Source organism: Aptenodytes patagonicus, chromosome 1, assembly GCF_965638725.1.
Source record: "Aptenodytes patagonicus chromosome 1, bAptPat1.pri.cur, whole genome shotgun sequence".
Lineage (NCBI taxonomy): Eukaryota > Metazoa > Chordata > Aves > Sphenisciformes > Spheniscidae > Aptenodytes > Aptenodytes patagonicus.
Window position 1 is genome coordinate 207,319,726 of NC_134949.1, and position 12,324 is coordinate 207,332,049.

Here is a 12,324-nt window from a genome sequence, read left to right on the forward strand (position 1 = left end):
AAAACAGGCAAAATTGACTCAGAGTGCGGTTCTGTGTTGTGCTTAATTCAGTTTAATTGGGGGCTGCTTCCACTAGAGGCTGTTTCACCAATTCTCTTGCACAGAACCCAGGGGTTGTGCAGTTTTACGATGGATTCCTTCCATTTGCCAAGCCACTGAAAAGTTAATAAATCTTGTTTTCTCTTCTAGTTTGTCCTCCCCAACAGTAATCTCAAACTCAGCTTCTGCCTGTGTGGGTGCTAGATCAGATGTAAGGGGAGGGTGAGAATGGGATCACATCTTCTAACAGCAGCCTGCAGTCAGAAAAGATTGAACCCAGCACAAAATTGCACTTCAGTATTTAGGCACATCTGGGAAGCAACCAAAAAAGCATAGCCTTTAGTTTTCCTTCACTTGCTGTGGTTCTTAATCTTTCTTCATTTTTTTAAGTATATCAAACATGTCAGCTAACAGAAGCTTCTCTCCATCATCCCATTTGTTGTCAAAGGAGTGTCTCGATTGTTCTGCCTAGGAAGCTCCTTAAGGTGGTCAGTGCTTTCTTACCTTGAAAATCTTTTGCCTGAGGTTAAATACAAATACAGATCTTGCAGTGAAATGAAACTTCCCAGATGATTGTCAAATGGATAAATGACAAGCATCGTTTTTAGTGCCTCCCATTGTGCTTTTTATTGATGTTTTTATAAATCACTGGAGTCCACACTTCCTTGGTTATTTAAAGCATCATGGATGCTTTAAATTTTCTGTAGAATGTGATATTTGCTTTGTTCCCTGTTGTCATTCAGATGTCCCAATACTTGTGGCGGTTGCATGTGCTCCAGCAACAGATGTAGCTGATGTCAGAGCTGCCTTGTATTTTGGGAGTGCCTTGTTTCCCCATGGGACTGTAATACAGAGATTGTGGCATTTATAAGGAGCAACGACAACATCCAGTGGCTGCACTGTGGAATCACAGGTACGTTAGTCCACGGGAATACAACTTTCTACCAGGAAGACTTCAGTCAATGCTGGCTGTATTATCTATCAACTTAAATGTGAAACCTCATGCTGTTCTTATGGTAATATCCACTTTTACAAAGGGGCAGTTGACATCATGGTAGGGAGCTGACCAGGCCCGTCAATTTCTTCGATCTTGTCTAATTCAAGTTGAAGAGTTTAAAAAAAAAAAAAAAAAAAACAAAAAAAAAAAAAAACACCACCACAAAAAAACCCCAACAAAAAACCCCACAAGTGTGCACACACAAGAAATGGTCCATGGAAGAAGATGCTCTGCTACACGGGCATTTCTCCTGGGGAGAAACCAAGCAAAGGATAGTTTGCAGAATACCCAGCAGGAAGGTGTTCAAATACTTTCATAATTTTTGGCATAATGCATTCCTGGCTTAAAGCCCTGTGGTTACGCTCCCTAATGATTGCTTACGCAATTGTTGTAAACCAATTTAAGGCCTTGCTGCCCGGTCCCGCCTTTCCTCTCCCTCAGCTGCAGGTCCCACACCCTTGATTGTGTCACTGCAGTTGTGGCTGCACAGGAAGCTATTCCTGCTTGTCCAGCCACCAGGAACTAATTGTTGTTTTCCAAGGTTAAATTATTCATGGACTCTGCGTGCTGACCCAAATCATTGCGCACCTGCAAAGGCACTGATGGGTGTTGAGGCAAGAGAAGGGAAAGGGCGGGGGGAGTGGGAGCCAGGACGTCCTCCTTCACGGGCAGTTTAAGCTGCTTGGGGAATCTTACCCTGTTTGTCCGGCTGCTTTGGTAAGGTTTCCTGAGGTGGTGGTTCTGTAAGCGCTTCCATGGCAGCTGAAGCAGTTCCTCTCTTCACCCCATCAACACTTCCCCTTCCCTGGGACAACTGCTTGGGTGGTCGTGCATGAATTAAACTGGAGGGGACACAGCTACTATGACAAACCTCACCCTTGGAAGAGGTTTGCACTATAGGTGCAGAGTGGTGGTGTTTGTTCCTGGCCATGTAGGCTGTTGTGATGTGCTGGTGGGGACCATATTTCAAACCTTCAGCACTTTTAAATGCATGTGCTTCCCTTCTCCCTTCCAAGTGTAACCCTCCTGCTCTCCAGTGCAGTTCTTCAACCAAAGGCAGCAGGAGTGGGGCATTCTTGCCAGCAGGCCCTGGGCTAGGCAAGGGCTGTGGGACGGTGCACAGCCCCAGCTGAGCAGGCAGGTAGCAAGGGGTGGTGGTGCAGGACTGCTGCATGCCTGGTGCTTTTCTTCAAATGCCCTACCTGGAAGCACTGTTGGGGCTCTCCTCTCTTGTCCTCTGACGCCTGGGCTGTGTGCTTCATGGCTTTCAGCCAAAAGACTTCAGCAGAAGGCTAGAAGGAAAAGGGTCAGCTATGCTGGCTCCTACCTCTCTTGTTCGAGGATGGAGTGCTGGGAGTCTTCTGCATCTCCCAAACGTGCACTGAGAACTCAAGGAAAGGAACACTTGGATTCAAACAGCGTACACAGCGTGGTTGATTGGGCCAGGTGCAGTTTCAGGCCCCTGTTAAAGACCCCAAGTCTCTTCAAGCTTGAAGACACTAACTCATGTTTTTCTGCATGCCTGAAGCATGGGGTGGGGAATTCATGCCTCAGCCAGCGCTGAGAGGAGCTCACCCAGAGGTGCCCTTGAAGCTGTCACTTGCAGCGTTCACTGGATTTTCTTGCTGAGTGCGGAAGGGGTCAAGTGAGTTTTTGGGCCAGGATGTCTCTACTTTAGCCTGTCAGTTCTGTGAGACTGAAGGTACCCCAGGGAGGGTCCCAAACACCCCAGCCCCTCTGAACCCAGCCCTTAGCCATTTTTTTATCTCCAGCACCTTGCCCTGGTGTGCCAGCCAGGCATCCCCCCTCATCACCGATAGGTCTTTGTGACCAGGCATGGCACCAGCTGTGCATGACATGATATGGGTGTTTTACAATTCACATTCCTCAGGCTCCTGTTCTGCTGGAGGAACTGATGCTTTTTTTTTTAACCCAGCTGATCTGCTGTAATGTCTAGACACAAGGGCTGAGACAAGAGCAGCAGGTTATTGGATCGCTTTGGGTTTGGCAGTTTATGTCTTAGCTGTTGCATTACTTACAACGCTGTTCTTTGAACACGACCGTAGCTGTTGTCATTCATTTGTCCTGACACAACAGGGTTTCTGAGACCTTCTCATTTTTCCATGCTTTCCATAGCAAGAGTGAGAACTTGCTGATAACGCTTAATGTTTTCCTGCTGCATCACAACTGTTTCTGCTTTTGACCAGAGCTGTAAAGCAAAACTTAAGCCTCCACAACTGCTCCAGTCAGATGGCAAACATGGTGCCAAAGCGAGGTGTGTCTGATGCAGCCCAGGTTATTGACAAAGTGTGTGTCTGAGCCTTGTCCTCGCTGCTTAACTAGAGAGGGAGTTAAGCCAGATACCGGTCCCTCCACCAGAGACACAGACAGCCTCTCCCAAAAGCGCTGCAGAAGAACTTTTATAAGGGTAGTGCTGCCATTGCAGGGAAGGAAATGGCTGCTCTTCTGAGGCTGTAGCCTCTGTGCCTGTACATATGCGCATATGTGTGTACACACGCATGCATGAATCTGTAGCGGAGGGGTGGTGAAATCAGAGGGAGACTGTGAAAACAGCAGTTGGTTTAAGGCCTGAGCATGTCAAAGAGGAATCTTTTTTTTTCCTATGTTAAATGAAAGCCTGGCTAATCATCAATAGCAGCAGCAATATTTATGTAAAGTGTAACAAGGTAATGGTGGGGGGTTTCTTGGTGTGAAAAAGAATAGCATTTTTTTATACAACTTTTTTGATTTCTTAAATTGAAAAAAGCATTGTTTTAGGTGGATAAAGCAGAGAGAAGAGTCCTTCAGGACAAACCAAACCTGGACAGGCGGGAAAGGCACACCAGAAGGAACACAGAAACATGAAGCCACATCTATGGGAGCAGAGCAGCCTGTGGTAGCTGCTACTGAGGGTAAAGAAGAGAAATTAGGGAAAGTTGCCTCCGTTTTGTAGCTGGGTCCATTTGACTGTGCTGCACCCACAGGCAGGGCACAGGGCGCTTCTCCTGGCCCTGCTGGGGAGCCCAGCTCACCCAGCTCAATGCTGCAGCCAGAGGGGCTGGGGACCACAGAGGCTGGAGACCTGCACAAGGGGCCCAGGTGTTTGCCAGCAAAGGCAGAGAAAAACCGAGCCCCTCTGAGGAAGGACAGGGAGGAGGTGAGGTCTGGAGGGCCACCTGCAAGGGGGTAGGTGTGGTATCCCTGGAAGGGCCTGGGCAGGAGGCGAGAGCTGGCTGCAGTGCTGTGCGTGGGGTTTACCTCTAAGAAATGACAAAGCCGGGAAACCTTTTTTTGAAAACTTATCCTAGTTCTTTGCCTGACGCAGCTGGGAGAGAAAAAATCTTTGGGGGGTGGTTGCTGGTGAATGTGCAGACATGAAACTGAGTTGTGTCTGTTAGGGCTTTAAGCATCCAAAAAGAAAAGGGGGGGAAAAACCAACCATCTCATCCAGCTGCCTTGATGAGGGACAAAAATTCCTTGTGAAATTGCTGCATACAAAGCAAGTCCTGTGGATTGACAGATCTGGATGTAGTGTTGCCTACACCACTTTGCTTCCTGAGCATATGGGATTGCTCACTGTTGAGTTTTGAGACCGTGTTTTAATTTCCCCAAACCACAGTGCTGTACGTATTTTTGCTCTTTTGGGGGACTGACATCTTTCCTCAGCTTTTATAGTAGCTACAAAAGAGACACACACAACCTTGATACTGTGAGTAAATTCCCTCCTGTGCAGTAGGAGCTCAGCAGGTGACGGCTTCCACTTACCATTCCACCTCTTGCAACATCTGGATGGTTGTACCCTGGTGCTGTCTGCTTTCACAGCTGCTCACTGTATCCCAATGTCCGAGTGCAAAACTATTGCTGTTGGCCTTGATTGCATAGTGGATTTTTGATGTGGGGAACCCCTAACCCTAACTGCACTGATCTCTCAAGTGTCTTTTCCAATCAAAATAGGTACAAAAGTTGAACTCTCTTCACTTTTACATTACCTTTCTGTGTGAAGTGCAAATGTTTGAGGGCAAATCTCTTTCTCAAGAGATGTTTAGCCCAAAGCAGCCAGGGAAGAGGTCGTCTGAGGTTTATACTTCCATGGCAGTGAACTCCACACCTGAACAGTCAAGCTGAAGTCTTTGCTGCTGAAGGCAGCTCTGCATGTTCATTTCCTGGTGATTTTGCCCTATGGGCCACAGGCCAGTAGGTTGTTCCTCTTTTTTTCTGAAGTGTGTGAAGACCTGCCCCAGGCTGGGCAGGCGCAAACCCTCACTGGGCCTGTCTCCCATTCCAGCAGCAAAGCCAAGCCTCCTCCCGGAGCAGCTGAGTCAGACATAGGCTCACTTGCTGCTGTTGCCTTATATATTGACTACATTTAATTTTGAGAATTATCCTTAAATGCAACTAAAGCAAAAACCAGGACACAGAAATGAGGAAACGTCCATATTCCTGTGTACCTTTAATGGCAGGTCTGTCCTCTGCCTTTGGTGGGAGGCTGTGCAATTCTGTAATTACATGCTGGTTACTGCAGGACTTGACTCACTCATTTTGCAGCATGGATGATGCCCTGTGGAAAGCAGGCCACTTAGCAGCGGTCTTCACTTTTCTGTCTCCCAGGTCTGTAAGGTGCCAAAAACCAGATGGCTGATCTGCTGGCCACAACCCAGCACACAGGTGGCAGGGGTTCCGAGCCTGACCAAACCTGCCCCTGGTGACACAGAAGTCACTGAGCTGTTATGGCATGTGGGCTCCTCACAGCAGCAGTATCGTGGAGAGCCTCCCCTTCGCACCAGAGGTGACTGTCTTCACCCTGGCAAATCATCCCACCCATCCCACCTCTGGCCACACTAGACCAGCTCCATTGCCACTTCCAGGCTCACAGTCCTTTATAAAGCAGCATTTATATTGTCTTTTCTTGAGCTCTCTTTAAAAAAGGGTGGGGAGCGCTTTCCAACCTCTTCAGTCTTAGGGGAAAAAGTGACTCGGATGCAGCTGATTCTGCAAATGAGAATTCATTTTCATTTCATTCATGAATTCATTTCATTCATGAAGGCTGAAATCAGAACTCCCTAACTTAAAAGCCAGAGAAGGGGGACAGAAGAGGGTGAACCATGGGCAGAACTGAATCTAAAATCCCTCAGGCTATACTGCACTGAGGGACTCCTGAGAGGTAAAAAAAAATTATAAATCACAGCTCATGAAAGAAGGCACACCTTGTCCTTAGCAGACAGGAACACTTACTTCAGTCTTAGCGTCTGCTCTGCTAAGGCCTTAAGTGAGGAAGGTGAAGGCCCTAAGGAGCAGCTACAGCTTCTACTTCTCCTGCCCTTACTTTTCTCTCAGCACACAGGGGCACAACATGCAGAAAACAAGCGCAGGGCTCTCTCCCAACCAGTTGGATGCTCAGGGTCAGCCGGCAGAGGCACACGGCGCAGGGACAGCTGGAGCATGCTCTAAGACCAGATGCACCTGCACGTCTCAAGATCTCCCCCTGCAGTGACAGAAGAAACTGGCAAGCGCTGAACTATGGGAAGCCACAGGCCCCATCCTCCAGTGTTGCACTTATTTGTTGGGAGATGGGTCACCCCTTCTTTCTCCTGCTCCTTAAGAAGGTACCAGCCAACATCAGCTGCTTCCCAGAGAGTAGTATCCATCACGCAGACCAGCCTTCCAGTTTCCCCTTGGAAAACTGAGACCCCTTAGCTACCCCTTCCTCTATTTTGAGATTCTGGAAGCTGGCTAACTAGACACCCCCAACAACCTCCAGCTCCATCAGTAACTTTTAACACATAGTAGCCTTGAACCTTGATACCTCACTGCTCCTTGGCTTTGCCCTGACACCCAAGGGTCACAGGAAACTGAGAGACCGGTGCTCAGTACAAGCTGCAAGTATTTGTGAAAGTTATCTTACTGAGCGCTAAGCAGTGAGATTTACCCAGCTCAGACTGGTCAGAGTAGGCTCCAAAATCCTATGTATTCATTAGATGAAGACAACCAAGGGAAAGAGGCTTCAGTATTCCTCTTCCTTAGAGTTGCAGAAGCCAAAATTGGGTGTTTTCCTCTTGGTCAGTGTATGCTGACAATATACTGCTTGTGGTCAACAGCCCAGGAGATCTAGGTAGGCAAGCCAGCTGCCTCCACCCCACAGGTTTGCTTGGCCAAGAACCACCCGGTGGTCAGGGTCAGGACTCCCACGTGTACTGCCAGCATGCAGCCTTGCTGCCTCACCTCCTCTCGGTTCATCTGAACTGCAGGCAAGAGCACCTCTGGGCAGACTGCCTGCCATTATATTTTCATTAGGAAATAGTTCTGCTCCTTAAGTCAACCTCGATCTGAAAACACTGGATTTCTTCTGGCCAGGTCTCTGCAGACACTCCCATCTTCTAAGACAGTGGTCTCCAAAGTGGGGTGCACAAGACAGTCTCCAAAGTGGTACACATGCAAGTGGGGTGCAGGAAGAAAATATTTTTTGTACCATTAATACAATTTTAAAATATTTTTTGAAGTATTTCACCTTTCTTTTTCATTTCTATTTTTGTGTAGTTTTAAAATGCACATAATATTAGCACAGTAGTAGATGTATGTAACATGAATAAAACAGTTTTGGGGGCGTACACTCAAATTTTTTACTGATAGGGGTGCGTGATCAAAAAAAGTTTGGAGACCACTGTTCTAAGAAAAGCAAGACCTTCAAAGACAGCTTTATACCTTCCGTTTTTAAAGACAACACTAGTTCCTTCAGAACTCAAGTAAGGATGACATGCAAGTGTGCCGAACCATGTCTTCCTCTGGTAAGGCCAGCAGCTCCTCAGTATCCTGGGATATACTGGTGTCACTGAGGCCACTCCCAATCCATGGATTGGCATCATCTTGGCACAAGATGGAGCGGCCCCTGGAAGCCATGGTGGTCTGCCCTCGCTCCCCTCCAGGACAGGCAGCCTTACACAGCTCATCTCTGACTTTCCCCGTCAGCCTATCTACATCAGCAGGGAGCGTAACACCAAGCTTGCCTGCCTTCGACCACACCGTTCTCATACTCATCCTCCAAAATCCAGCCAGCAGTGGTTTAAGAAATCCTCCTGCAAAAGGAATCCCCATGAGGCCACCTACCTCTACTCATCAAGCCCAGAAGTTATCAGATATAGGCTTTGGCCCTCCTTTCAACTTCTGCTTAAAAGCAGACTTCCAAATTTCTCTGCAGAAATCCACTTTAAAAACAAAAACCAACAAAAAACCCAAACACCCCCACACTATCAAAAAGATTAATAACATCAATCTTTATTCCAAACAAGACAGAACTACAGAACACCTGTAATCCTGGTTATATTTTATGGAAATCTTGAAACACTGGACACACGGACTTACTGTTCAAACTATAACAATCAGGGATAGGATGATGGCACTGCTAAAGATAAGTGTTTCTTCTAAACAAATAAACTAAGAGTTAAGGTTTAAAAGTTAACTTTCATTTCTGATGCTTAGCTTTGTCTTCAGGTGTTCTTGCTTAGCAACAAAAGCAAAAAAATAAGCCTGCTTTAGAACAGCAAGTAGGAATAAACAGAAGATGTAATCATACAAAGAAGCAATAGTTTAGTACGGTCTCATGCGGCTTGATGGGGGCGGTGCGCGATTCGGAGGAGTAATTGCTATATCCAAGTAGTCTCCTATCTGGAATTTCTGAGACTGCAATGTCATGGAATCATCTGTGCCCTTCCTGCCCGACATGGTACTGCCGATCTCCTTCACCCTGCGCGCAGGAGAGAAAAGGCAAGTTAGTGATCAGAGGCAAATCTCTCTAGATGTCCAAAATGGGAACCGCATCGGCTCACAACCACCTTCCCATGCCATCCCCTGCACTGCATGTAGCATTTAGCGATGTACACAGGGTGCTGGGTTTTTTCTCTCTGGTACCAGGTGCCAAGAAAAGCCACACTGAATCCTCCTTCTGTTGGGGCAGAGGGGTGGGGGAACCTTCTACCATATTAAGTTAAATACTAGAGAGAACCCCTTGCCCCCCTCCATACACACACAGAACAAGACCCTGCAGATTACAGAGCAGGATATATCCACTGGTTGCTGACAAAGGTTAGCTCATACAATTTTGGAAGATGGATACCTGCAACAAGATCACTGCTAAAACTCAAATGCATTCTCAGATACAAGACCTACCACTCCTCATATCACCAGAAACAAAGCTTTATCTCAAGCTGTAGGTCCACGTTCTGGTTGATTGCCAATACAGCAACCAAAGCCTTCAAGCACACAGGTTCACTGTGTTGGGAACACATTAACAATGATGGCCACCAAGCAAAATTTAGAGTTTGCAGAGGCCTTCATGTAGTCTGTTACCAAGAACTTTAGAAATTTGATTTGTGGGTTCTGAACTTTAAAATCAGTGTTAATGAAAAATAATTTACTGCTCTGGTGCCTGAAGTCTTCTACTAACCCAGAGAAGAAATGCCATTTACCTGTATCCAGGCCTCTTGAGATCCGTAAAAACAATTGCAAAATTGAAGTGCGTGCCCTTCTTCCGTGCTTCCGGGTAGACTTCTTTCACTAAGCTGGTCAGCTCTTTCAGAGTTGCATCCATCCTAGATTAAACAAACAAGCCAAAGCGGTTCACCTTCTCAAAAGCAACAACAATAAAAAAAGCTTCCCCAAACCCATTTAAGGTGGAATCAATATATTGCTACAACTTAACCATGTATTTCCTTGCCTTTGCATACTTTCTGTTGGTACCTGAAGATGAGCAAGATCTTACATTTCGGCTACATAGTGAGCCATTGAATTCACAACTACGTGGCATTCCAAACAATACATCTTGGTCTAACGATCCAAGTGACAAGAAGTTGCTCTAGTTATCGACTAAAACACCTGGGAGAATTCACCACTTACCGTACAGTGGAGGCAACATGGTCTAGTGCAAATGTGGTTCTAGCTATAGTAGCTTCTAATTTACCGCGACATTAGACAACTCTCTTCACCTCTATGTACGTTTCAACATCCGCTTTTCCATGTCTCCCAAAAGAGTTACTATTTAAACAGCAGGGAACTTTTTTTTTTAAATACATTAATGCATTTATACAACGAACGCTGTTTCCTCACCTAAGTTGCTGTCTATGTTAAAATAGCTTCTTGAATACTAGAGGAAATGTAGAAATAAAAAAAAAAAAATCATGAGTAGTTTTACATTTCCATCAAGATTTCCATTTCTGCCCTAACAGGCAGCATGCCTTCTCTTCCCAGCCTTCAACCAGACAAGGGCTAAAGCTCATTTCTAGAATTTCAAGAACAAAAGGACTCAATCATCACAACTAAAGCGGCTCTAATTATACAGACTGGACACTCACTCCAAGCAACCAAGGAGCAGTGTGTTGACAGACAATGCCCGTTTTGACTTCTGCAGACAGCAAACAGCTCAGACACCATCAATTGCCTGGACTGAGTCCATAAATTCCATTAAGAAGTAAGTTAGAACCGCATGCTTTGCTGGCCACAAAAATGGATTTATTCAACCATACGACATACAAGTTATAAACCTAGCAGACACCTTGAAGGAAAAATAAGATTTAAAAAGTAGCATAATTCACTTTCAAAAGCATTCTTCAAAATACTATAAACAAAAACTAACATGTTTGCAACGCAGACTAAAGCAGTTCTCCGAACTGAATTTGAAAGCAATAAAAAGTAGGTCTCTGTTAAAGCACTGCTACCTGACCAGACAAGAAGAAACACGTTACTCCACCCTCAAGAGCCTTTGACTTAAAACCAACACACCATTCACACACCAGTTCAAGCCTTCTGGGACAACTACTTCTACTGAAAAACCAGGGCTGTTTGAACAAAATTTAAGCATTAAAGGAGAACCCCTGTGTTGAATAGATTCGTTGTGACAACCAAAGATATGCCACAACACAAGCCTCTGATTACGCGCGTTAGTAATTGGGCAATTCAACCGCAGCAAGTTTCAGTGTGCAGCAATCAGCACTTAGCTAGAGTTGTGCTTCCATGGATGCCACGTCTAAGTTGCCACGGCTATAGGCAGAAGCGCTGTATCTCAGCGGCAGCTGCCTTCCCCCGCGGAGCTGCCACCACAGCGGAGCGCACAACTGCCCCCATGAAGACTTCCCCCCGTTTCCTGCTTTAACAAGGCCTACCGAACTCCCCCCTGCAGCTCAGTATCAGACGAGGGGCTCAAGCCTGGCAAGCTCCCCGATACCGCTCGGAGCCCCCGCCCGCAGGGCCCGGCTCGCCTCCGTGCCCGAGGGCCGGGCGGAGGGGCCCGGGCCGCCGCCGCGCACTCACCAGGTGTAGATCTGCAGCTCGCTAGAGGGCACGTTGCCGCGGGAGAACTCGTCCATGCGGTGGTGCCGCCCGTTGTTGGTGGTGAAGACGCGAAGCAGCAGCGGGCACGTCTGCGGGGCGATGCGAGGGTGAGGGGCCGCTCGCCACCCGCCGCCATCCCCAGCCGCCCCCCCTCTTCCCCGGCCCGAGGCCTCACGGCGTCGCCATACCTTCCCCCCCCCCCCCGGTGCCCGCCCTGCCGCGCCCGGGAGCGGCGTAAGAGGACGCACGGCACCACCCCCGGCACCTTTTCCCGGTCGATCGGCTTCTCCGGCTCCTTCTTAATCTCCTCCTGCGTGACCCGCGACTCCACCGCCATCTCGCCCCGCCGCGCAAACAACCGGCGGCCCCGGATGTCCCGCCGGGCGCCTCAGATCTCGCGAGAGGAGGGAGGGGGCGGTGACCGCCGCGGCGGGGCGGGGCCGGGCGCGCGCAGGCCCCGGGTGTGGCGGGCGTTGGGCGGTGCGCAGCGCATGCGCGCGGGCAGCGCGGGAGACGTGTGAGGGCGGCTGGCGGCCGCGCGGAGGGAGGGAGGGAGGGAGGCCCCGGCGGGGGTGGCCCCCGTGGGGCACCGCTGGCTGGAGCCCGGGAGTGGGGCTCGGCAAGCGGCCGCAGGGCGGAGGGGTGGTTTTAAGGAGCAGAGGAGACGCAGCCGCGGGCTGCCCCACCGCCGCGGGCTGCAGCTATGCGCGCCCCCCGCAGTGGCTGTTCGTTTGTTTTCACAGAATTCACACATTATTTCCTCAAGTGCTGTGATTTTATTTCTCGTTTCAAGAGTAAAACAAAACTAAATTCTTCTGTAAAATGATGCAGAAATGTATGTGCTTGCAGGTGCAAAATCGGAGACTCACAGAATTGCTGAGGTTGGAAGGGAGCTCTGAAGGAGACTGCCTAGTCCAAACCCCTGCTCAAAGCGGGGTCAGCAAGGGCCAGTTGCTCAGGGCCAGGTCTGG

General features: G+C 48.3%; 1 protein-coding gene across 1 annotated transcript; it reads right to left on the reverse strand.

The window, feature by feature from the left end:
• Positions 1-8,285: 8,285 nt before the first annotated feature.
• Positions 8,286-11,737, reverse strand: SAP18 (Sin3A associated protein 18). The gene is made up of 4 exons (XM_076328112.1): positions 11,619-11,737; positions 11,333-11,442; positions 9,496-9,618; positions 8,286-8,774 (listed from the first exon to the last, which is right to left on the reverse strand). The coding sequence occupies exons 1-4, from the start codon at positions 11,688-11,690 to the stop codon at positions 8,618-8,620; spliced, it is 462 nt and encodes a 153-aa protein (XP_076184227.1). The 5' UTR covers positions 11,691-11,737; the 3' UTR covers positions 8,286-8,617.
• Positions 11,738-12,324: the final 587 nt, after the last annotated feature.